A 27,610-nucleotide genomic window follows, 5' to 3' on the forward strand; every position below is an offset into this window, starting at 1 on the left:
GAGCCCGGTCGCCCCGCCCTCTGAGAAAACTCCGCTCGGCCGGACTGCACTGGGTACCCGGAGCCATGGGGAAGCTGATGGTGCTGACCCTTCTTGGGGCCGGCCTGGCCCTGATCGGGGAGAGGGTTTGGATGCTTAGGTGAGTTGGCGTGTTGATGGGGCATCCTCGGCACTCTTTCATCTTTGAAGTAAGGTCAAGGGCTTCCCAGTGCCGCCTTCCTAGCCAGTAGGAAGAGTGAGAGTGAGCAGTTTTGGAACCTCGCTCCTCAATTCCACCCAGCAAACTGAGGTGGAAAGTGAGCGAATCACCCAAGCCCGCTTCCAGGTCGCTCTCAGCGTTCTGCTCCTGTAAAAATTTCGCCGGAAGCGCTGGGCTTGGAAGAGGAAACCAGGCTATCCGGATGTTTGTGGCTGACTCAGACATTACCCCAGGGCCAGTTAAACACTGAGGAGTCGTAGTTGCAGAACTCCCCAGGTTAAGAGCTATTCAGGCAGGAGCGGGATGAGCCTAAATTCGCAGGTGGCAACTGCTGTGCTGTAGGTGTTTGAGCTTTTGAAGTAGAAGATCTAGTGGTGATAGCCCGAAGTATCTCAGAAGAGTCAATGCTCAGCTAGGAAAAGGAAATCTTAGGTGACGCCGCACGTTTCTGAGTGGATCTAAAACCTCTGCTTCCCTTCAGTTGTAGTTGGGGTGTTTTTACTTATTTCTCTAAGTGGAAGCTGGAATCTCTTGAAGAGCCTTTGGTAATACTTTCTAGTTCAGCTTGAGTATGTTTATTGTAAGATTTGCTCCCAGTGTGCCCAAGAGAGAGAATCATAAAAAAAAATAATTATTATAAACTCGATCTAAGGCATATTTTTTAACAGTGATGGTAAGAGGAATCTAAGTGTAGAGCCTTCCTGAATACTACTTAATAAAAATTTAAACATATCCCTGGCATTTAAAAGAATGTTTCACTGTGGAAACAAGAGCACTATATTGAAAAATAGTGTGGCCAATTGTTTAGATTGTGGTTAGTTTGATGAACTACAAAGTAAGTCAGCATAGAAATTTTAAAACAATGAAGTTAAAGCAATGGCCACAGGGTTTAATTATTCGGGGAATTTGAACTTGGGGAAAGCAGTTTGGGGAGGAGGATGAGTCAAAAGGCAAGGCCATGGTGGATTAAGGGGTGCCAAGTGCAGATTTATAACAGACGTCACTTTGTCAAATTAGATAACACATCTTGTACTTTTAAATTAATGATACTGTACATTTAGTTACTCGTGCTATTAAATATCATCGTCTATTTGGGCAGCAAAGTGTTGTCCATGTATAATTGCATTTTAGTCTTTCAATAATAACTGGGTGAGATTAGCTGATACAGGCACATTACCCACATAATATCCACATTATGTGAATGAATGTAAACAAAAGGAATAGCCTGCTTGTTCTATTGCCTATAAATGATGAAAGAGAGTTCATGAATATGAACTGAATTAAAGACCACGTTTAGACATTGATTTTGGAAGTCGTTCATTCACTTCCAGTACTATTGTCTTCCACAGACAAAAATTGAATGCCTTTCGAGAAGTGGAGCCAGTAGACCCCCATAACTGCCACCTCATTGAAGGAATTGGTACGTATGTGACAGTACCGGGAGGGGTCAGCAAAGTTTCTTGGTCACCACCCACCTGAGTGAGGCTGCCAACTGATTTAGTCCCCTGCCACTCCTCAAACCCCAGCTGCCCAGCCCCGGCATTCAAGGGTTCTCTTCAGTGGCAAAACCAGCAGCTGTTTCTCAGGTCTCTTGCTTACTGATGTCCCTCTATCATTTGAACAATGTCATTGACTCGTCCTTGTCCTTTCCCTCACCAGACTCTCCTCCTGTCCCTTCTGTGACATTTCTCTCCTCCTCTCTGTCGTCTTCTCTTGCCTGTCTTCTTTTTTCTTCTTCTTCCCTCTCAATGATATTTCTGGCTTCAAGTGCCACCTCATTCAAAATGTGTCTGCAAGTACCATCAGGGATATGACTTACCCTTTGCCTACCAGGACCTCACTGCCCACTGAGATGTCTTTAGAGAGATTAATTGAAATTCCACAGCCAGACCCCTAACCTCTCAAGAAGCAGGCGTTTTCCAATCTAAAATCCACTTTATTCTGCTTTGTGTTTCTGGTATTTTCTCCCCACGCACAACCAGCTCTTCTTCTACACTTCCCTTAGGCACTACACCTCTATTCTCAAAAAGGCTCAGTTCGCAATCAAACCATTGCTTCCCTTTCTCCCTCACTGTTCCACCGGACACACGGACACACGTTGACAGCCACCTCCTAGTGCCCGCACACAGGGCTGATCTCTCCTGCCAGTGACTGCCGGGCCCGCTGATGTTGGCTCCAGGCGTCCCGTTTTCCCCGGCACTCCCAGAAAAAAGTTTAGTTAGATTCTGTTTCACTGTTCTGGGAGTGAGTTCTTTTCACTCTCTCACCTTTGTTTATGAAATTCCCTCCACTGATTTCATCTCTGCTTGCTGAAGTGGGCTGCAAATATCCCTCCCACCTCTGAATTCTCACAGCACTCTGAAAGTCTGGCTCACTTATGACACCTACCACATGCTTTATTTTATAGCTAGCAGTGTTTTCTCTCAATATCAGATTGCAGACTCCCTAGGGTCAAGGACTGTGGCTTATTTATCAACATGTGACAGGATGAGAGCATAGTCCATTGTGATAGGAGTTTGTAATATAGATATATGAAATCTGAGAGAATAAGAACCCATTTAAAATTGGGTCTCTTTTCTCTCTCTCTCTCTCTCTCTCTCCCTCTCTCTCCCCTCCCAAATTTCTTTAAAAAAGTGGCCTGGCCGTTGTGCCCCTTGGTCTTAGAGGAGGTTTGTGCTACCGGCTAGAAAGCAGAAAGGGTTGAAGACAAACTCCTTCCTGACGTTTGTTTTCTACAGCCTGAGCTCCAGCACGGATTCTGACAGAGAAGGGATAGGAATATGTGCATTTTTGAATAACAGGGACCCTTGCCCCACTGCCTGACAGTATCCTGGGGGATAAACGAGACCTGGGAAGGAATGGCTACAAGGCACCTTTAAGGAGGCTCGATTCTCTGTGCTGGGTGTCCCAGCCTGAGCGAAAGTCAGGGGCTCATGCAGGACCTGGAAATGACAGAATTGTCTAAGTCAGCGATCTTCAAGCCGTGTGCCCCAAGAGTTTTTTAAACATGCAATACCTGACTATTTAGTCAGGGCCACTGACCTCGTTTCCCTTAGGTTGTCAAATTAAAAAAAAAAAAAATGACAACAGCCAACACATCAATAGCCATCTGGGGGTGAATAAATAAAAATCGTACCTATTTTTTGTCAGATCAATAAAAATATACTTTTTGGTGTGTAACAGAAGTTTAGTAGTTAGTTTATGTGTGCCATGAGATGAAAAAAGTTGAAAATCACTGGACTAGATGATCGCTAGTATCTAGCCACACTCTTAGATTATGTAAATCAAACATGTTTGAGAAGATAAAACTACAGCTAATATTGTAACATATAAATCAATGTACTGATTATCCAAATATTTTGAAGAGAATGATTTGAAGGAAGCAGAGTAGGAGGAGAAGAAAAAAAATGTCATGTTGCTTCTTGTATCTGATAGCATATTTACATTTTATTTTGGAGAACTAAACAAGTTAGAATGAGCATGGGTCATTTGTCAGCAGGACAATGTTGATGCATATTTAAAAAAAACAATTCTGCCTACTGTCTATGAACACTCTGCTGAGACCTTTACCAATGATTACATCATCCTCATAACTGACCTGGGAGGTGGGTGATGCCATCTGTCCTTGCAGATTAGGAATTTGACACACAGAAGAACAATGTCACTTGCCAGTGGCCTGGAACTAGAGGGCAGCAGGCCTAGATTATGAGCCAGGATGGTTTCTTCTGTGCGTTGTACTCTGTTGCATAGCACCACCTTTCTTACCTACTGGCAACACGTTTGTATTACAGGAGATTCAGGAAGTATGGTGGTGGCAGAAAACAAAGTCTGAGGTGCAAAAAGTGAACTATTAATAAGTAGGGCTGATCAAAACAAGGCAGGCTGGATATTTAAGAAAAGGCCACTAATGAGACAATACTCACGAGACCGAATTATTTGATGAGTAAATGGCTTTATGAAGCAATGATAAATAAACCACTAAAGGATTTTAGGCAGAGTGTGGTAGGCAGTAATAGGGTGGGAGGGGCAGGATTCTGATTTGTGTTTTCTTCACAACCCAGAATTTTGGGAGTTATTTTATTGTTGGAAGAAACTGTCTTTTCCTTTTCCTTCTCCAATATGCTTTCTGGGTAGAAAGGATGAGAGGTAAAAAAAAAAAAGAAATCCAGAAATCATATCTCATAGATCTTTTTGTATTATGTTCATCTTTACCCCAAAGCTTTGGAGCCGATGGTTGTTTTAACCAGGCAATTATTTGGCTGCCCTTGGCATCTCCTCAAAGCTACACTTGAAATCTGAATGGCTTTATTAGGACTTGTCCTGAGCAGGTTTGTCAAGGGACAACCATTGTGTTTTTGGTGGCTTCCTATCATCCCCTCCATCCCTTTCTCTCCTGCAGTTTCCAATGTGTCCAAGATACATTTCTATACCACAGTAGGTTCCATTTATTTTTTCAGCAGGCTGTCACAACCTTCGCTCCAAGATGTGACATGATTGGTAGCATTTGATAGTCATGCTTCGGCGTGACCCGTATCTAAAGGTGCCTTAGGGCATCCCCTCTCTGTCTTGTGTGGTCTCTCCCTAGTCTCTCTCCTCAGTAGCTTGAAGGTAGCCTGACTTCTTACATTTATGTTTAGGGCTCCCAGGTCTCCCAGCTTTTATGCAGAAAGTGAGGGAGGGAGAGGGAGAGAGAAAGAGAGGGAGAGAGAACCAGCAAAAGCTATGGCTGTGACTTTATACATCCATCCTATGCATCATTTCTACCGCATTCTGTTTATCAAAGCATTTATCTACTAGGAGCCATGCAAACCCCTTTTCCATCCTGGTCACAGTCGTGACTTATTATGTGCTTCTTTCCCAAGAAAAATGCTCAAGACCAACTCTCAGTGGACAGAGATCTGACCAAACTCTTTCAAATGCATCTATATTTAATAGTCTGTCTTCAAGCAATTGCCTTAGTAAAAGAGAGCAATTACTCAACAATTTCCCAGTATGATTATATAACAAAAGACTTTCTGAACCTCAACAAGTTGGAAAAAGAAAAATGCTAGGCAGAGAGGCCTTTAAGAGACCTTCACAATGATCGATGACTTTCCAAATGTTACCACTTGGTCCATAGATCAGGAAAATAAAGTGGAACCTCTTGGGACAGATGATAGAAGTCATTATTTAAAGAATAAATCTAGGATATCACTTTATTTTATAGTTATTTGCTTTTTTCCCTCTTGAGATGGAATTCCAAAACAAAAAAAAAATCATATTGGAGTCTGACTCAGGTTTTATTGTAGAGTAGCATGCCTCTGGGATTCTTGAAAGTTAATACAGTTTCCCAAGTAAATAGTTGCAAAAACTCAATGAAGTTTTCAAAAGAAATTCAAACTTTTGACTGTGAAATTTATCTCTTAAGTCTTCAAACATGCATTTTTGTGATCCTTTGCTTCTTTTGCAGAAAATGGCTCTGAAGATATTGATATACTTCCTAGTGGGCTGGCTTTTATCTCCAGTGTAAGTGTCTTCCATACCCCTCAGAAGCTCATGTCAATATGTGTATAGGCAGCACATCAATGTTACCGACTAAAACTGCCAGACAGACCCCTGCACACTCAGCCCACCTGCAGGTAAACCAGCCAACTAAAAAAGCTGAAGCAGGATTCTGGAGGGCTAATCAGGGCACCACAGCAATGCTCAGGCTGGTTCCCTGTGGGCAATTTCATACCCAGTGGGGTCTCAGTAAATGTCTAATGATTTTTGTTCAAGTCCTAGACTAATCTCCAATTCTGTTCTTTGCTGTCCATCCCCACGTTTGCCTTATTTGGCCAGGCTTAGCTTCGGGTAATCATTTTCTCACTAACTAGTATTCTCACCAGGCCTGCTTGTACTGGGAGCTCAGTAAATGTTTGCATATTGACTGTTACCCACGTTACTCAATTCAAAACCCAAGCATTTTCCATCTTGGGTTCCCTTTCATTCTTTCCAGCTCTTTCAAAGAGAAGTACAGAAAAGCCTGCATTTTATTCCCAGTACCATTTTCACAGGCTTGGGATGATCAGGAAGCTATGTGAGGGATTGAATTTCAATGAATTAAAGTGTATATGTTGTAAAGATGTTGAAAATTACCATAAATTTGTTGAATCACTTGCAATTTGAAGCGGTCTGTAAGATGTTGAAAAAGTAGATTGACTACATTTTCCTTGTGAATTCTGATTTCTGGAATTGCATGTTTTAATGTTCCATTTTGGCCATGAAAATGGAACTACCATTAGTTCCATGTACTACCAAATAACATGACCTTTTAGATCTATATCATGTTGGTCAGAAAGGGGGCACATATAATAATCCTTAATGGCCTGAATTTCTAAATTCCTAAATATGCATGATATAGTCAGGGTCTTGTTTGAATTTTAAATTGCTGCTGGTGGCGGTAAGTGTGGAGGCAAGTGGGTGGGTGGGAGGGACTTTATGTCTTCAGTTTTTCTCCAAAACCAAAGATAAAACAAAGCTGTCTAGAAATGCTTTTTCTTTGTTGACTTAAATTTTCTATGGACAATTTAGATTTTCAATGTTATGCCAAGTAGACTTTTCAAAATGATTATAAATACAGATGGGAGATTTCTGTGCTGTTAGGAAATAATATTTGTAGTTTTCACTGTATGCTTCTTTTCTAGTTTCACTGGAACTGAAAGTACTGACTTAGTGTTATATAGAAAATAGCGATTTTCATAACAAGTCATTCTATGAGAAATGTTAACATGAAGTTTTAAATAATAGAGCTATTTTTTTGTAAACTAGCAAACAACTGGTAACTTACAAGCTAAGGGAGATGTTCTTTGTTTATTTTTAATCTTTATGATTATAATCAGTTCAAGTCCTTGTTCTTATTTCCTCTTGTCCCCCTTTCTTGCCACCCGAGAACATGTCTGGGAGCTGCTGATCTCAAGGCTAATTCTGTGTGATAGGTATTCTTAGTCCATTTAGAAAGGCCAAGCAGCCTGTTTGCTTCCTTACCTTGGTCCTTGGCATGCTTCTCTTTGACTGCAAAGTTCCTCCCTTCTTTACACGTGTCAGCTAACTTTGAGTTCCCTGTGAGAGCTCACTGTGATGGCACTTTAATTCCTGAGAAAAGCCTTCCCTAACACTCTTGATGGGTGCAGTGCCTCTTCTCTGGTCCCTCAGGTTCCTGTGCTTAGGCGCTTACATATAATACCATATCTGATGAGTTTGTTTGGTGCTGTCTTTGTGGATTTCAAGCTCTTTGAGGCTAGGACTTTGGCATGTTCATGGCCATGCTCAGCGCCGAACGTACTGTCTGGCATACTCAAGTGCATGAATATTTATTGAATGCATGTGCTGGGGAATGAGGCCAGAGGAGGACTTCACTGCCTGTCCACACATAGCTGTAGTCTCTTGGGGGAAGTAAGATGCTTGTACCTCTGCTACCAGGGCAGGGATGGGCCTGGAGTGGGTCTGTCTTGGGCTGGCCTGGACAGTGTGAGTTTTTGACTTTGTAGGAGAGATTTTACAACATGAGTCCAGGGGATTTTGAGAGTACATATATTAAGGCTGGGGACAGTGAAACAAAAGAAGGACTTAGTGCAGAAAAAGTAATAGGACAGAACCTAGGCGTTGGCTCCCTAGAAAAGCTATAGAAAAGGAGTAAGCCAAAGTGGGGCTGCTGTTAGCTCACTGTGAAGTCAGAGAAAAGGGGGGTCTTGGAGACAAGATTGGGGGTTAGCCTGGGTTGAGCTGCCACTGCCGTCTGCAACCCTGGCTGCATGTCTCATGGGAACCCTTAGAGTTCAGGAGGAAATAAAAAGTTCATGCCCGGAAAGAGGCACGGGCATGTTCTAGAGCGAGCCCACCCTGAGTCTTTGTCCTGAGAGCTTTTCATCTTTTTTCTGCAGGCGAGAATCTTAGGGGAGGATTGCAACAGAATATTCATCAGCTTTCCAGGTGTACTTTTAATATGCTGGTGTGTGAAAATGAGTACATAGGGAGGTTTGGGAATATTCTTTGTTCTGCTATACTGTTTTACTTTTATCTTGGGTCTGTCTGGCTTTTAATGGGATTTTTGTTCATTTGTTCCCCTGACTTATTCTGTCCTTGGGTTTAGCTGGCACAAGACATTAATGGGATCTCTGTTCTCTATTTCCCAGGCTGGGGAGATTTAAGCTATGTATTCTCTGGTTAGGGAGGAGAGGTATAAACCACTTCCTCTCAAGTGTCCTTGGTTAGGGGAGATAAGTTCTTACAATTCACCAGCTGACTGTAAGTTGCTCAAACTGTGTGGCATTGTGTAATTTTCTTGTCTCATTTTTCCCATTCTCCCTGCCCGGAAACTTTCCTGGCTTCTTACTCTCCTGACTCACCTCCAAGTGATTCCAGCATTTTCAGTGGTGAATGATATAAAAAGAACTGTACAGTCACTTGCCACAAATTCTCACCCAACTGCCTGAAACAGAAAACCAGTGAGTGGGAAGCCATCTTATCAGAGGTGCTTCATTCATCATGACGCTTAATCTAGCCAAGTTTTGGGGAGTGGCCCGCCTGTATTTTCATATCAGATTACTTTCATTTCTAGAATAACCAGTCTTTGCACTAGCTGACAATGTCCTCATGTACCCCCAAACTATCATGGTACTTGCTTTGGTGTTCTGCCTTAAGCTACCCTCCTGGGCAACATTCTTGCCTATCAAGCCTTTCTTTATGGTATGGCAAAAGAGGCTACAATTAATGATCTGAGTGATTTAGGCAATAGACTTCTCTGGGCTTAATTTTCCTCAGGTGAAAGGTAAGGTTTTCCACAGGTGGAAAGGAAAGGATTCAATGTCTCTGACATTTTTTCCCTCAATACTACCATTATCTAATGCACTGGGTTTAGTGACCAATTGACTATGGGTTGCAGCGATGAGTGGGGTAGGGGGTGGGGAAGGTAGACCAGGCCTAGAGTGGGTCTGCCTCAGGCCACCCAGCAGTGTCTGTGTTCTTGGTTTTGTGCAGGAGCAATTTCACAGCACAAGTCCAGGTAATTTTGAGAGTATGTCTATTACAGCTGGAGACAGTGAAACAAGAAAGGACCTGAGCTAGAAGAAGCAACAGCAGAGAGCCTAGGCAGGGCTGCTTTGGCTCCTAGAAATGTTATAGGAAAGAAAAGAGCTATGATGAAGCTGCTTTGGCTCACTGAGAAGTCAGAGAAAAGGGGGTCTTGAAGACAGGTTCAGGGAGTTAGTCTTCCATGAGATGCTGCTGCCCACTGCTATCCTGGTTGCAAGTCTTGTGGGATCCCTTTAGTTTAGGAGATGCATGCCAGTGGGGGAAGAAAAGGGAGAAGAGAAAGCTGTGGTTGTGCTTCTGAGAGAAAGAGCACCTGCTGGGACCTCTGTTTTGAGGGTTTTAAAACCTGGTATTTTACAGTAGATCTCAAGAGAATATTCATCAGCTTTTCCAGGTGTGTCCTTTCAGGGTCATGGTCTCTACTGATTGGTGGGAGCCAGGACAGGGGTGTCATTAGTCATTGCACTTGGTCCTGGAGTTGCCCACCTGGTTTTGTTGATTTCTGGGCTTGGTGCTGAAAAACAGCTGAGACCTAGATGTTCTATCTTGGGAGGAAAGGCCAGGGGGATCTAAACACCATGGACAGTGATATGAAAGGTCAGGGGTCTAAAATGCCTGGCCAGTGATATTCCAGGGGGAGGATATGCCAGTTTTGCCTGTTGCTAGGTATCCAGGCTTTCTGCCCTGGTGCCCTTCTATATCTGGATGTAAATTGCTCAGCCAGTGTGTGCAACTGTCTGCCTCAGTTTCCCCATTCTTCCTGCCAAGGAATTTTTCTAGCTTCTTACTATCCTATCTGATACAGACTGGATTTTGTAGGCTGATATTGGGGATGCCCTTAAAGGAGCGTAATGTGAATGGGAGGCAGGATTTGTGAAAAGAATGTTGATTTTGGTTTTGACAATTTAATTATGAGCTGCCCTCAGAAGAAAGTTGGGAGGGAATGCAAGCTAGAATTCCAGAGAGAGATTCCCGGTAAATGTATAGATTTAAAAAACATTGGTGTAGGAGAAATACCAAAAATCTCATGAATAAGATCTGCAATGAAAGAGTATAGAGCTAGAAGGAAAGAGGGATGAATGAGAAAGAAGAAAAGCAAGACTTCTATTGGGAAATTCTATATTTTTGGAGTTTTGACCAGAAACAAAGGGGTATACCATGATGTCAGATGCCGCAGACATACAGGTAAGAGAAAGTTGAAGGGTTATCAAATAAGATATTTTGGAGGTCATTGATAGGACCTTTATGGAGGCATTTCTATAAATTATAGAATACTGATTTTAGGCAATTAAGGTTGGAGGAAATTAAACCAGGTAACAAGATCAAGTGATGTTTCCAAGAAATGTGATGGTGAAGGGAAGGCAAGCTAAATGCATGTTTGAAGAAGTAGTAAACATAGAGGGTGATTCATTTCAAGGAACAAGAAATGAGCAATTTTTCAGGCAAAAGAAGGGGGCATTGCTGAAAAATAAGTGGTTAAGCAAGAGAGAGGATATAATTTCTAGACAGGCCCAAGGGAACAAGGAACCAAACAAACACGATGGAGTGAAGAGCTGAAGAAGGATATTCTCTGCTTAAGAAAAGAGGGAGAAGGAAAGAGAACTGATAAAACTGAAGAATTAGAGACAGAAAGCAGGGAATCAGAGGAAATTTATGTTGGATTACATTTTTGTTTATGATTTTCCCCCCAGAAAAATAGGAAGTAAAGCTATCTGTTGGAATAAAGAGGAAGAAGGTGTGGGGTCTGGAAGATAAGAAACAAATTTAGAATAGACACTTGGAGAAATGCAATAGATTACCTATTAGAGTCTATGGCCATAGCACCCTGAACATGTCTGATCTCGTCTGATCTTGGAAACTAAGCAGGGTTGGGCCTGGTTAATAGTTGGATGGGAGATTACCTATTAGAATAAATAAAAAGGCTGATAAACATCACTGAATGTCTGGTTGAAGCTGGGATAGTAACTTTGTGTGTAGATTTTTCTGACCTGATTTTAGACTAGCCCTGGAGGTGGACCAGGGCAAGGGGAGTTGGTAAGGAATTTGGTGAGGCAGTAAGCAAAGAGTGTGGCTTCCTTAGAAGATTAGCTGCTGGTTGATGATTGCATATTTGTGGCCTGGACGGAGAAGTTTGTGGCCAGGGGCATGCTGCCCCTCCCTGGGTGTGGTGACTTAAGGAGAATATGAAAGGGCATGGCACCTTCTCTGGTGCATTTCAGCATTGCCTGTGGGAAAGCTGGTTTCCAATAAGATTTAGACATAGAAGGATTATTCTAAGAAAAATGTACAGATGTAGATTCACTCACCCAGGTGAGAGGTGAAAGACAGTGGAAGGGGCCAAGAATAGCATTATAAGCAAGAGTGTGTCTGTCTCTGTGTGTGTATTTATAAGAAAGGGAAGGGTAAGAGAGAGACAGAGATAGAAGATAGAGTAGGAAAGAGAGAGTTTATGTTGAGTATAAGTGAAAATCAGAGTTCAAGAAAAGATACAAGGTTGTTGATATTGATATATATCAGAGTGATGGGGGAGGGATGCCAGAAAGAAGTGGGCTGAGTTCTGTAACTTGTGTAGAATAAACCAACCCCAAGACCTGACACAATGACCAGTGATGCTCCAAAGGCCGAATACATTCAAAAAGCCTATCATCATTGATTGATGAACACCTGGTTCTTCCAATAAACAGAGCCACTGTCCAAGTTACTGGAATGAAATTTTTTGCATTATTTAGAGAAAAAGATTCATGTTCAAATTTTCAGACAAATCTATAAGATCAAAATAGGTCAGAAACAGTCAACCTATGTCAACAGTCATTCTCTCTGAGACCGGTTCCCCTATGTTAACTCTTGACTAATTCTGTTATGAAATACAATGGATGTAGGGATGGAAGCAATACAGTGGAACCATACACCCCTTCTCCCTGCATTGCGGAAGGTTAGCTACAGAATATCAGGGCTGGATAGACTCTTAGCCATCATACACTTTAACTTCCTCATTTCCTAAATGAAGAACCTGAGGCAAAGGCAGGCCAAGGCACTTGCACAAAGTAACACAGCCCAGTGTCTTGCATTGTCCACTTCAGCTATCCCCCTTCTCTCTACATGAAACATTGACTCGGGTTTTTTCCTTTCCCAGTGGTTTTGATGACATTGGTAGTCCCTCAGATCAGATAATGGCAACCTGTGACAGGGGGGGAAAGTCCCAGAAATTGAATAGAAACTTAGAGCTTTGAGATTTTAACTTCCATGTGAAAACATTGTTTTGATATGCATATATGTGCATACTTGTTCTCTATTTTTTAAAGGGATTAAAATATCCAGGCATGCCATGCTTTGCACCTGATGAGCCAGGACAAATCTTCATGATGGATCTGAATGAACAAAACCCAAGAGTCCAGGCACTAACCATCAGTGATGGTTTTGACAAAGCATCATTTAATCCACATGGGATCAGTACTTTCATCGACAAAGGTAAAGCCTGAAAGCTTAGGAATGAGGGGGGATGAGGGAAATACAACCCACTCAGTGCCAACCACTTAACCTTCATGTGAAAGGGGAGAAGATGCTATGTTACCATAAAAATGGTCATTTGTAAAATAATAAATGTGAATCAACACATTTTGAAGTGTCGCATTAAAGAAGGGAGACTAGAAGTGAGCCATCCCTCTTCCTCCACCCCCCTTCCTTCTCATTTGACCATCAGAACACGTTTGCATATTCTCAGAAACCTAACCTAGAAATACAAAACTAAAGCACCTTTGAAAACAATTCTGTGATATTAAAAGCATAATATAAAAGAAAAAAATAGATAAATCAGACTTCACCAAAATTAAAAGCTTTCTGTTTCAAAAGACATGATGAGGAAAGTGAAGAAACAGCCCAAAGAATGAAAGACAACGTTTGCAAACCATACATCTGATAAGAGGCTTGTATCCAGAATACATAAATAATTCTTACAACTCAGCAATAAAGAGACAAATAACCCAATTAAAAAATGGGCAAAGGATCTCAGTAGACATCTTTTAGAGAGATATACAAATAGCCAACAAACACACAAAAAGCTACTCACTATCCTTAGTCATTAGGGAAACACAAATCAAACTGACGGTGAGGTACCACTTCATAATAACGAACAGACCGTAACAAACACCAGCAAGGGTGTGGGAAAATTGGAACCCTCACACTTTGCTGGTGAGATTGTAAAATGGTGCCGTCATTTTTGAAAGCAGTTCAGCATTTCCTCAAAATGTTAAACATGGAGTTACGACATGATGCAGAAACCCTACTCCTTGGCATATACCCAAAAGAATCAAAAACAGGTCCACACAAACACTTTACACAAGTGTTCATAGCAGCATTTCTCCTAATACCCCCAAGGTGTGAACAACCCAAATTCCCATCCTCTGGTAGAAAGTGGTATGTTTGTGTAATGGCATGTTATTTGGCAATTAAAAGGAATGATGTACTGAGACATGTTACCACATGGAAGAACACTGTAAACATTATCCTCAGTGAAAGAATTCAATCACAAAAGGCCACATAGTGTATGATTCCATTTATATTGTGTCCAGAATAAAATCCATTGAGACAAAAACTAGATTAGTGATTGGCAGGGTCTGGGGGTAGTGGGGAACAGGGAGTGGCCGCTAATGGGCATGGGATTTCTTCTTGGGGGGATGAAAATGTTCTGGTGCTAATTAGTGGCTATGGTTGTACCACTCTGTGAATATATTAAAAACCACTAATTTGTACATTTTAAAAGTATGAGTTATATCTCAAAAAAAGCTGTTATAAAAACAAAACCTATGTATTAATACATTGCATATGCTTTAAAGCAATGTCCAATATTATTTTTACTTGTGGATAATTCATAAGTACAGATTGACTTAAACTTTAAATATCTGTGGGTCCATAGAGCATGCAGAAAACAACAACAGTGAAACCTAACTAATAGTAACTACATAAGGGAGGGCCAAATGGAAGTGTTGCAATTCAGAATGTTTAAAGTAACGACCTTTAATCTGAAACATGTGCTGGAATTACAATGCATTGTTCAGTATAAATCGGCTGGACTGATTTTGTGAATAAAAAGGAATGATTCATAATTATTTCTATCCACTTATCCAGTAACTTTCGTCTGCACCAACAGTGACTTGTTCAATTTTAAATAAATGGGTACCTTTTAAAATGCTTGAACACTATTTTATTAAGTAGGTTAAATATTACCCTGAAATCTTATACAGGGGTGGGCAAAAATAGATTTACTGTGCCATTGTGACATTCTTATGAGTTAATAAAGCTATTACAATAAATCATGACTTGCATGTCTTTCCATACAAAGAGCTGTAAATTTACTTATGCTCACCCCTGTATGTCTGTTTATTTGCTTAGCAAGCCCGTCTTTAAAAGGCAATTGTACCTAACAATTTTCTGTTGCTTAGTTTACAAAGCATTTTCCTGTATACGTAACTTATTTATTCCTCAAAATAAAACCCTGGATCCCACCTGACACGTGTCCTCTCCCCACCCCATGCAGTCAACCAGTCACAACGCTCTGTCCAGTTTCCCTCTTCAGTATCCACTCAAGCTGTGAGCCTCTCCCCATCCTCACTGCCACCATCCCAGTCCAAGCACCAAATATGTCTTTCCCATGACTGCACCTTCCCTCTTATACTACCTCAATCCCTTTTCTTTTATATATATCTCCTTTTTATTTTTTAAATATTTTATTTTTAGAGAGAGGGGAAGGGAAGGAGAAAGAGAGGGAGAGAAACATCAATGTGTGGTTGCCTCTCATATGGCCCCCACTGGGAACCCAGCCCGCAACCCAGGCACGTGCCCCCACTGGGAACTGAACTGCCGATCCCACGGTTCTCAGCCCATGCTCAATCCACGGAGCCACACTAGCCAGGGCTCAATCCGTTTTCATAAGCAAGAGTTATTTTCAATGCAAATCTGATCATGTTACTTCCTTCTTAAAAGTCTCCATGTTTTTCCCATTGCTCTGAAGATAAACGACAAATCTTCAAAATAACCTGGGTTCCCAGTTGCGCCTCTGACACATTCTGCCATCTGGGTGCCCTCTCCAGCCTCCCTGGACATTCCTCTCCCCCTGACTCTCTGGACCAGCCACACTGGGTTTCTTTTAGTCCAGTACAATGCCACATGCCTCCAGGCCTTTGCAATGGCAGTTCCCTCTGCAGGAATGTCTTGCCACTGCTTCTGGCTTGCTTTTCCTCATCATTCAGGCCTCAACTTAAATGTCACCTTCTCAGGGAAGCCTTCCTGACATCTTGTTTCAGGATACGAACCTGGTTTTAATTCTTCTCCGTGTACTTCTTTTAGCACTCATCAAAATGGCAACTAATGTTTCTTATTAACATTAAAAGATGCCAACCTTCTTTCCTTCTCCCACCGTTGCTCTACAGGAGCTCCTTCTTGGCTCCTTTGGAGCCAAGATTAACTGTCCCTGCTCGAGTGGCTGCCACTCTATGAAGAAGTCATCTCCCACTTCAGTTTCGATTATTTACAAATTCTTTCCTCCCCGTTTTCTTCTTTAGAATATAATCACCATAGAAGCGTATGTGACATGTCCATTGCTGGATCCCCAGAGTCTAGAACCATATCTGCGTTCTATGGGCATGTACTAAATGAATAAAGGAATGAACACTATGAGACAGGCAGTTCAGACATCAATGCTCAGTTTTATAGATGGAGATGTGGTGGTTAGAGAAACGCAGTGAAGTGTGGCTTCACTCCTGTCAGTAGTAAGTGGCAGCTGCAGAACTAGAATGCAGGTGGTCTTACTTCTAATCCTCTGTTCTTTACTCGGGTAAAATTTGGGCTCCAGGCTCTACTTGAATAAGACAAAAGAGACCATTTTTTGGGCTGACACCTAACTAGACATATGATGCTTCACTGGAGAAGGTATAATGAGTGATCAGATTGAGTTGGAGCTATTTTATTGCATGGGATTGTGTTAGAGGTGGAGGTATATTTGGGGGGGGGGGCTGGGGGGGAATGGGAGTTGGTTTGTTTATTTTTTCAGATGGGACTAGTTCACAGTTTACAGATTAACACTCAGGCATTTAATCAGGCTTTCAGAACCAGAGCATATGATTGACATCTTATTTTATTAGTTACCTCCCTTAATTGTGCATTTGGTTCATAAGGCCAAAGCATCACATATAAATTGGAATGAAATGAGGAGGCAGAGAAGAACATCATTCTCTCCAGGCAATGCTTATATGAGAGGAGGGGTCCAGTGGGGGTCTAAAGAAGGGCAAGGCCGGGACAGCACATGCATTGTTCAGGCCGTGTCTGGCAGAGCGTCTGGCTGAGGGCTGCAGTCCAAACCCCTGGCCCCGGAACAAAGTCGGGTCAGACTGAAACAAAGGTTCATCTGTGAGGGAGCCTCTTTCCTTAATTTGGGTCAAGGTGTCTATGTGTTTTGGGGGCCATCTCAGGGCCCAAGTTTGCTCCATTATGTGCTTGGAAACCCCATCAAAGGAAGGAATAGGGGAGATGAACTCAGGTCAAGTCTTGTGGGGGTTGAGGGGGAGTGCGTGGTGGGCCTTTTCAAACTCCAGAGCTCATCTGACCTAGAGTTCCTGAGAAATCAGAAAACCGTCCTTGGCGAAGTTGATTACTACCCTCAATCCTATTCACAGCAGTTCTCGTACCGGTATGAAAACTGATAGTTGAACATTCTTGAGGTTAGTAACACCCCAAATCAGCTAGTCTCTTTACTATTGCACTCATATTTACATTCTGTGTCCATTGGCCTCACCAAATATTGTTATTGCAACCTCAGCTGGTTGCCTTATGTCGAAAGTTTGTTCTCTACCTGCCAAGTGTTGCTTATTTTAAGAAAATCACACAGCCCGACAGTTTTTGAACGTGTGTTGCAATGTAGGGAACTCTCACTGAAAAGCATTCTCAGCAAAGCTTTTTTGGCTTGTCCCTATTTCTCCTGGTGAGGAGCCATCCGGAGAAACCACATCCATGTTTGTGCACCACTGTAGTTCTGTCTCCTCCTGTTAGAAAGGAGATGCAGGTAAGGGTGAAGGGACTGTGTAGAAATGTCAGGGCTTGGCTTAGCCACTTGGTGGTAGTAAAATTGCCGACAAGTCATTTCCCCCTCTGAGTCTCAATTTCTTCGATAAAATATGGATACTGACATTTATCTGACTTACCTATAAGGTAGACTCTGGGGATCAAATGCAAGATGTGTGAGAAAAACCCTTGGACACGACCGAGTTGTACACCAAGTCTAGTAATAGTTACAACAGAAGTAAATTTATGAGAAATGATGTTTTTTTCCCACTTTAGACCATACTGTGTATCTTTATGTTGTGAATCATCCCCACATGGAGTCTACTGTGGAGATATTTAAATTTGAGGAACAACAACATTCTCTGGTACACCTGAAAACTATAGAACACGAACTTCTCAAAAGGTATGGAATTAAGGTGTTTTGCACTCTATTCATTTTGCACCTCTGCTGTGTGCTTTGTTTTCTTGGGCTCAGCAGGCTTTCTTAAACTTTTGTTCTGTGGCATTGTTTCCTGAAGCTCTCTAAAGGTTCCCATGGTGATACCGCCCAGCACCTCACTGGAAATTGTTGTATTAGTATTGAATGTCTTTATGCTCTCCAACTTCCTGAAAGCATTTTAATCCAATACAGGTGCTCAGTTAGATTCCCAGCTCTAATTCCATCCTCTACCCCACAACAATGTGGTACCGACTGTGGGGCTCTCTTTAAACACCTCCACCCATTTCTAGTTATCTTGGTAGGCTGTGTGTGTTCTGAGGGCCGCACCCACTGGGTGTTATAACCAACCTCCAGATGGGCTCCTCCTTTGTTCAATGAGAGCTTAAAGGGGAATTTTTAAAGAAGCTTGTGGGCACATAATGAAAAATTCACATTTATCAAGTTTTGACCATATGCCAGGCTCTGTACCAAAATACTTAATTTAATGCTCACAATAGCCTTTAGTAATAGGCATGAGTAAACTGAGATTCAAGAGTTTTAGGTGAAATAATTGCCCATGTTAAATAATTTGTAAGTGGCAGAACCAGAGTGTCAACCTAGATCTGTCTGAATTCAATGCTGGGCTCTCAATCACAATGAAAAAACATCTTCCTTATTGTGTTGAAAAAAAGGAATAGTACACTTTTTAGTGGATAGGTTGGTTGCCTGTTTCAAGGTTCTCACAAACAACGAAGACCTTCTTTTATAAGATGAACCCAACACTGAAAGACGGGCTCTAGAACAGTAGAGGTTAATCTTTCCATGAGATAGAAGAATGGGAAAAGAAAAGAAAGTTCACCTTCTTGTTTTTGTTCTCTTTCTCAACATTGTGTTTGAACTTCTCCCATAGAATCTGGGAGCAATTACTGCAGTGGGCAGAAGAAGTAAGCGAAGTTGAAGTTCCTGAACTTCTCTCATGACCCACTGTGCTGGGTTCTGAGACAGAGTGGGGACCGGGACAGCCATGGAGTGACTGAAGAACTAGATGAGTCACTTAACCTGTGCTTCAATTTTCTCAGAAAATGCAGATTCTCTTATTGGCCTAACTCATCTGACCAGGCATTGTGAGAATCAAGTGCAATAATGTATGACCTCACAGGAAGTTCCTCAGAAATCACAGCTTGGAAGAAAGCTCCATACAGGATTACTTAATTAGGGAGTATAATTCCAGGATGCAAAAGTGAGAGACTAGCCTGAGGTGGGGCAAAGGGGTGTTATGGGTTGAACTGTTCCCTAAAGAAGATATGTTGCAACATTAACCCCAATATTTCAGAACATGACCTGATTTGGAAAGAAGATTACTGATAGATATTATTCAAAATTAAGTCTTTAATCCAATATAACTGGTATCCTTCTAAGAAAACAGGCAGGCACACAGGGAGATGCCATGTGAAGGTGGAGAGTGAGGTTGGAGTGTTGCATCTACAAGCCCAGGCATGCCTGGGGCTGCTAGAAGCAGGCAGAGACGAGGAAGGATCCCACCACAGAATCTTCAGGGGAACATGGCCCTGTCAGTGCCTGCCTTGATCTCAGACCTCCAGCCTCCAGAACTTTAAGATAATACGTTTCTGTTGTTCTATGCCACCAAGCTTGTGGTACTTTGTTATGGCAGCATTCTAGACATTCATATGGGGGACAGTCTATAGCAAATACATGATCAAGTCAGCCATTGCTAAATGCATGGAGTCATGCTCCAGGAAGCCACATAAGGACAACGTAGTCAGGGTAAGAAGGGGAAAAGAGCTTATCCACCAACCCTATCTCTCATCAGTCCAAAGTTAGCTCAAGGGGTGTTACACTCCTGTGCATGCACAAATCACAAGGCACATCTGGTGATATCCTGTGTTTTGGACACACACACTTGAGCAAGCATTTTAAGGGGTAGAACAAGGTGCTATGAAAACACATCATGAGGTAATTTAATTCAATCTATGGGGTCAGGAAATACTTTTTAAAGAAAGGAATACTTATGTTGAGACTCAAAAGATGAGTAGCCCAGTGACCTTGGGAAAGTCATTATACATCAAAACCTCAGAATATTTCCCTGATCCTTCCAAGTTTTCTTCCCAATTTAATCTAAAAAGATTTAATTATTTTTACATTTTCTCAAGTCACTGTTTTTTTTTTTACTTTTCCAAAATTGAAATGCTTTTACTTTTTTTTAAATACTGTAAGAGTAAGACTTACCTCATTTAAAAATTATAGTGGTATTGGAGAACATAGCTAAGAAAGAATAGCACTTACCTACCCAGAGCAAATGTAAAGATCATGATGACTTGGGCTATGCTGCAATGGCAAAAAAGAAAAACCCTAATGTCTTTAGGGGTTCAGAAGCACAGAGTTTCATTTTGCTTTCTCACTCATGCCATGTCTCTCACGTAGGTGATACAGGAACTCAGTTTTACATTATCCTCATGTAGGGCCCTAGGAGGAACACACTGTGTATCCTTAGAAAAGTTGCTGGTTCCTGTGGAAGAGTGGGTAAGCATGGTAGGTCACAAACTGGCTCTTGAGGTCTTCCATCTAAAAGTCACAGCCATCACTTCATTTCATCTGCCAAAGCAAGTGGGATGGCCATGCCAACAACCAAGGGTATTGGAGAAGCGTAATTCCAGAAAGAGGAGAACCAGAACCGTTGGTGAACTGGACTATGACTGCCACAGATGATTCTTTTTTTTTTTTTAATCATTGTTCAAGTACAGTTTTCTCCCTTTTACTCCCATTCCAGCCCACCCACCCATCCCTCCCCACTTCCCTCCCATTACCACCCTCCCCCTAGTTTTTGTCCATGTGTCCTTTAAATTTGTTCCCATGAACCCTTCCCATTGTCCCCTGAAAATCCCTCTTCTCTCCCCTCTGGTCACTGTCAGCCTGTCCTCTATTTCAGTGTCTTTGACTATATTTTGCTTGTTTTTTTGTTTTGTTGTTTAGGTTCCTATTAAAGGTGAGATCATATGGTATTTGTCTTTCACTGCCTGGCTTATTTCACTTAGCATAATGCTTTCCAGCTCCATCCATGCTGTCGTAAAGGGTAGGAGCTCCTTCTTTCTTTCTGCTGCATAGAATTCCATTGTGTAAATGTACCATAGTTTTTTGATCCATTCATTTACTGATGGGCATCTAGGTTGCTTCCAGCACTTAGCTATTGTAAATTGTACTGCTATGAACACTGGGGTGCAAAGGTTCTTTTCTATTGGCGTTTTAGTGTTCTTAGGATATAGTCCCAGCAGTGGAATTGCTGGGTCAAAAGGCAAATCCATTTTTAGTTTTCTGAGGAAGTTCCATACTGCTTTCCATAGTGGTCGTACTAGTCTGCAATCCCACCAACAGTGCACTAGGGTCCCCTTTTCTCCACAACCTCTCCAACACTTGTTGTTTGTTGCTTTGTTTATGATGGCCATTCTGACTGGCGTGAAGTGGTATCTCATTGTGGTTTTAATTTGCATATCTCTGATAGCTAGTGATATTGAACATCATTTCATGTTGTCTTTGGATCCTCTGTATGTCCTCCTTGGAGAAGTGTCTGTTCAAGTCATTTGCCCATTTTTTAATTGGGTTGCTAGTCTTCTTAGAGTGTAGTTGTGTAAGTTCTTTATATATTTTGGAGATTAAACCCTTGTCTGAGGTATCATTGGCAAATATACATTGGCATTTCCCATACAGTTGGTTCTCTTTTTATTTTGATACTGTTTTCTTTAGCTGTGCAGAAACTTTTTATTTTGATTCTTACAAACATTTATACATCCAAGATTTGGAGTTTGAGGCTTATTTGTATATTTATTTGTTTTTGCTGATGTCTGCGGAAGGGAGGAGTGAGAAAGCAACAAACAGTTTAAAAAAAAAAAAACCATGAGGGCAATGAAAAACCATGTACTTTCCATGGATTTTTAAAATTTATGTTAGTTCATATATACTTTTGCAAACTGATGAAAATATTGGTCTTTGTAGAGATTTGGTGACTTCGACAGCAATTGTTGTTTAGCAATAGCAATACTCCATAGGTTCTCTCCCTCTTTCTCTGTCTCCACTTTAGTGTGAATGACATTGTGGTTCTTGGACCAGAACAGTTCTATGCCACCAGAGACCACTATTTCACCAACTTCTTGTCACTGTTAGAGATGATCATGGACCTTCACTGGACTTACGTTCTTTTCTATAGTCCAAAAGAGGTCAAAATAGTGGCCAAAGGATTTAATTTTGCCAATGGGATCACAATCTCACCAGACAAAAAGTAAGTAAGCTCTTTTTTATGATTTTTCTACCCTTGGGCCTTGACACTTTAGTGGACTCCTTCCCCTAAGAGGTGGGTTACTTCCGTAGCTTAAGTAGTCAATACATGTGTGGAGGGATCAGCAGTAGCCAGGGTTTTTACTAACTGTCTGATCTGAAGCAAACCATTTGCCTTCTTGCACCTTAGGCTCCCCTGCCAATGAAATGCGGAATTTGGACTCCAGGATATAAAGTCCTTGTTTCAATTTTTCTTATGCAACTCTAGAAATACACTTAATCTAACACACCAAAAAGGAAAGAAAAGCCACCACACTTCTGCCTCTTATGAGACTGGAAGGCCTTAAACTGCTCATAACTAAGTTCAGTCCCTCAAAAGTTCTCATTAGAAAGAGGGGCCCAATTTAGACTGGGCATGGCAATTGTATAAATTTCAGACTTACTGATACTCTGCAGCAGTTTTCTATGAGAAAATACTTTTTATGAAGGAAGCATGCTGTTTTATGGAAAATTCTTTTAAAGTGTTTTAAAATGGAAGGTTGTTTTTTTTTAAAGAGCAGTACCATAAATACATAAATTTGAGACCACGACTAGAGATGATCCCTGTGGAAAACAACTCTAAGTGTTCTTCCTCCTTTTAGAAATGATTGTGATTGAGCTTCATGGTCATCTGGTTGTTTTTGCCAAGGACTAGTTTTTGGACATAGAGACTCTTTTTGTCTTATAAGAGGTCCACTTACTTCCATTCAATTTAAAGGCATTCAATTTAAAGAGTCCCAGATAATGAGACTGAACTTGTATGTCATCTAGAAACACCAATTTCATTACTTTATAGTGACATCACATGTTCAGAGCATGTTTAAAGCACTTCAAGAATATTAAATATACCACTCCATTACACTCCATTATCTTTTTTTTTTTGGCTATGATTTAGAAAGCGAGTATAGTGGTGTCTTGAGCTATTGTTAATTTTTATACATGTTATCCCAAATAAAATTTAGTGTTATCTTTTAAAATGACTATAGTACTAATAATACTTTAATAATGCTAATACCACTGAAATGTAAATGTGATTTACTTCAAAGGTATGTCTATGTAGCTGATGTAATGGATAAGAATATCCATGTAATGCAAATACATGGTAACTGGGATTTAACTCAACTGAAGGTAAAAGTGCCCTGGTTTGCCCACACAATGTGGCCTCTTGTACTAGCTCCCATGCTTGATCTAGGAATGTGCTCCTTGAATGAAGGAAACAATTTAAAAAAATGATGGTGAAGGTGTGCATGCATTTCTAAAATTCAGTAAATCCCTTATTAATACTAATTTTAGAGCCAGAAGGAGCTGGTGCGAGGGAGGAGGGGTAAGGAAGAAAGTCAAAACAACATCCTCACTACTTCCTCTCTGTTGGAAGGTAATACAGTTGGACACCTTGGTGGATAACTTAGCTGTCGATCCTGACACAGGAGATATTTGGGCAGGATGCCATCCTAATGCCATGAAGCTGTTTCTCTATAACCATGATGATCCGCCAGGGTCAGAAGTAAGTTCCTATACTTCTCTGAGCTCACGGGCAAGGCTCTAAGACGAACATCTGTTGAGATGACTTGGGAGTATCGAGTGGGTCACACATGATGTTCCAGAAATGAACAAATGAACATATGGAACAAGGAAAGATTTTGCCAGGACGAGGAGATATGGCCCATTAACCCTTCCAGGTTACGGGATACTGATTTAACATCAGTGCTACACAGTGTGCCCCATCCTAGCCGGGGCTATACTTTCCACTGGGAATAGGGGGAAAATATGAGCTTGATTATTCATGTTGACCAAGGCTGCTATTCCTATTTCCAGTCAGGATGGAGGCTCAGAGCAGGCCCTGAGGAGACTGATACACAGAACCACTTTCTTTCACAAGACCAAACATGAAGCTCAGATGAAAGGGTTTAAATGGCTGTAGTCTCAAAACAAAATTAACTTTTTGCCACCAGGTTCTAATATATATGGTAGTGTTAAAGAGTGTCTTTAACACTTATTTTAAAGATATTATTTGTGTTATTTAATGGCTCTTCTAAAACAATAGCATAGGCCTTTGAATTTTAGATGGCATTAAAAACAACAGCTTAATGCATTGCATTTTCCATAGCATTAAGCTTAAGAATAAAAAATATCAAGTGAATTTAAATATAGATATAAATTCTTTGCAGATATACTCTGAGATATTTAGTCACAAAATGTGTTGAGCATATATACCAGACTTGTTTCAATGCTTAGGATATATCAGCAAACAAAATATACAAAGATCCTTGTTCTTAGGGAGGGGGGCAAACAATAAATAATAAGCATAAGAAACAGTAAATTATATAATAAGTTTGAAGGTGGTAAGTTCTATGGGGAGAAAGTATAATAAACAGGATTGGAGTAGTGTGAACAGGGGGACAGACAGGGCCTATGATGAAATAGAGATCAGGGTAGGCAGTAAGGTTTGAAGAGAGATACAACTTTTGAATCCAGGTTTGGGCGGTAGGGAAACAGATTCAAACCCTAGGCTCGTAACTGACCCATGGATGCACTAGAACACTCAATTATTTCTGCTTCTAATGTGAGGGGGGATCCCAAAATACTGGGTTTATTTATTAAGTATTATGTATTTACTCTTACATGTTTACACTTCTGTCACCTTCAAAGTGCTCTCCATTTGATGCAGTACCCCTACTGAGATGTTTTTTCCACTGCTCGAAACAGTTTTTGAACTTGTTGATTTTGATGCCTTTTAGTGCTTGCATCTCTTCCACATTGGCAAAACATTTCCCTTCAAGGACTTTTTTTCATCCGGGGAAACAAAAAAAAAAAAGTAGCTTAGGGAGAGATCAGGTGAATAGGAAGAATGGGGCATGGGGGGGTCATGACGTTTTTGGTCAAAAACTGCTAAACACTCAGCACAGGTGCTCCTGTAAATCATCCATTATGAAATGGGCAAATGAGTTGAAAGAGTCTTCAAAAAAAATTCACAAAGCTGAACACAGCCTCTCACAACAACACCAGCTGGTACACTGATACGGATGAGTTCCTAGAGCACTCACTTAGCCCTTCAGAAGATAATTTCAGTCTTTTGGGGTCCCCCCTCTTGTATTGCTTTTCTTCAGTTCTTTAAAATTGTTTCTCTTATTAACATACTAGTCTCATCTTCTTTAACAAAAAAAAGCAAGAAATGTAAAAAGAAACAAAAGTCCAGCCTGAACCTAAAGCCTGAAGAATCATTACCCTAAACTAGCAAGCTACCTTTGCCTCAGATGTGCGCCCCCCAAAACTGATAACTATTCTACAAACACCCAACAAAAATGTCTGCTTTAAGAAAATTAAAATACAACCTATACAATAATTTGAAAATTGTTTAGGATCTTTTTCATGTCTATGTTTTCAAGTTGAACCATTAGTTTATTTTAGGTAAGACTTCTTTCTTCACAATCACTGACACCCTTTCTTTTTGGTTGAAGCTAATATTTTCTACATCATTTCCAGGCTTGAGTATTTTCCTGTAACAAACCTGAGATGCAGTTGTAGGATTTCTCTTAAGATTAAAAAAAAAGAACCTCAACTAAACTATTCTAATAAGAGATATCCATATAGACTCAATGACTTGTGAATTTTGAAGTGGTTTTCTTTAATCCCTATCATGTCCAATTTGAATGAACTTCATCCAGCCTCTTTGGAAACTTGAACACTTTTATTTTTACTGATTAGCAACCTAACGTATGTTAATCCTGGGGATTCATAACAGTCTGAGGTAGGGATGAGTCAGATTGAATTCCAAAGCTGCATTCTTTACGCTTCCTAGCCACTTCTGGGATGTGAGGGGGCTCCAGCCAGGATGACTCCCATCCTACTGGTTACCAGGTGGGGTTGGCTTAGTAACCAGATGTCCCTTTTTCATTTCTCCCTGTGCCTCTGATGAGAATATGTCTAATGTCAGAAAACTAGTCCACTAGACTGCATAGATATCATTAGGACATTAACACTTTCTTCAGAAGAAGCAAAATATGGTTGAAGAGACACAAATTTTAGCTCATTGATTTCTGAGAAGTATATCAGTCCTAGAGTATTGGGAAGGAAAACATCACTGATGGCTGTTTGCTCATACAGTGTACTAATAAATTATCTTTTTTTGGCAGGTTCTCCGCATCCAGAATGTTCTGTCTGAGAAGCCCAGTATAAGCACCGAGTATGCCAATAACGGCTCTGTTCTCCAGGGCAGCACTGTAGCTTCCATGTACAAAAGGACACTTCTCATAGGCACCATATATCACAGAGCTCTGCGCTGTGTGCTCTAGACTCTGGATGATCCCAAAAGGCTACGTGTTTGGTTAAAGTAAACCCCTCATTCTGTAAAAAGTAGAACTGCAAGTAAACGGCAAATGCCGACAAAAGCGTGCCTGGCTTTTCTTATGGGTAGAAGTTAAGAAGCAGAAAGGTTACCTAGTCTTCAGCAAACTGAAAGTCAAGATAGTGACAGTTCAACAATAAGCCAAATCTCTCAACTCGTTTTGTCTAGTCCCCCTGGTGTTCTTTCCACAGGAAGGTGTGGTGAGTGACGTGGCCAAGTCCCCTAGGACTCCTCGGCAGCTGTGGCAAAACCACCCCCTAGAACTGTCATGTTATGAGCCACCCGCCATCCAGACTGGGAGAAAAGCTGATATTCAAATATTTACAACCCCCTTCTTTTCCTTCAATTGTGCTAGGCACAAACTGCCAATCAAATGCCCAACGTGTGGATAAAAGCAAGATTTGGCATCACAGGACTCCCCAAAGACCTCCTCAAACTTGCATTCTCCCCCCAGTGCAGACATAGGAACCAGGGGCTGGAAAGTCTGACTGAGAGAGGCCTCACTTAGGGCAAGCAGGGCTGACCTCCTCCTTTGTAACCAGCCTTCATTTGTGCAATGGTTGCCCCGTATCCGTGATTTCACTTTCCATGCTTTAAGTTACCTGTGGTCATTCACAGTCCAAAAACATTACATGAAAATTTCCAGAAATAAACAAAAGTTTTAAATTGCATGACATTCCGAGTAGCAGGATGAAATCTTGGGCCATCCATTCCCTGCTGCCCTGGATGTGAGTCTCCCTTTGTCCAGCGTCTCCGCACTGTACATGCTCCCTGCCTGCTAATCGCTCAGTGACCTCTGGCTTATCACCTCCACTGTCACGTGGTATCATAGTGCTGGTGTTGCAGTAACCCTTATTTTACCTAACAGTGGCCCCAGAGCTCTTCACCTAACTTTTATTACAGTATACTTTTAAAGATTGTTCTATTTTATTATTCAATATTGTTAGTCTCTTACTGTGCCTAATTTATAAATTAAACTTTATAATACAGTGGTTGGAAAAAGTAGGTTTACGGTCGTAATGCACATAGATTATACAATAATTAATAAATAATGCAAGAATAAACTGTTTTGCATACTGACAAGTGTAAACCTACTTCTACTTACACTAAGTTTGTATGTGTAGGACAAAATACAGTATGTACTGGGTTCCATACTCTCCACAGTTCCAGGTGTCCACGGGGGTTTTGGAACATATGCCCCACAGATGAGGGGGGTACT

At 41.2% G+C, this 27,610-nt stretch overlaps 1 protein-coding gene across 1 annotated transcript; it reads left to right on the forward strand.

Moving 5' to 3' along the window:
* Positions 1–27,252, forward strand: PON3 (paraoxonase 3). Its single transcript, XM_028525679.2, has 9 exons — positions 1–139; positions 1,549–1,619; positions 5,649–5,704; positions 12,553–12,718; positions 17,579–17,705; positions 21,814–22,011; positions 23,093–23,174; positions 23,422–23,550; positions 26,180–27,252. The coding sequence occupies exons 1-9, from the start codon at positions 66–68 to the stop codon at positions 26,336–26,338; spliced, it is 1,062 nt and encodes a 353-aa protein (XP_028381480.1). The 5' UTR covers positions 1–65; the 3' UTR covers positions 26,339–27,252.
* Positions 27,253–27,610: the final 358 nt, after the last annotated feature.

The sequence above is a fragment of the Phyllostomus discolor genome, chromosome 10, assembly GCF_004126475.2.
Source record: "Phyllostomus discolor isolate MPI-MPIP mPhyDis1 chromosome 10, mPhyDis1.pri.v3, whole genome shotgun sequence".
Taxonomy (NCBI): Eukaryota; Metazoa; Chordata; class Mammalia; order Chiroptera; family Phyllostomidae; genus Phyllostomus; species Phyllostomus discolor.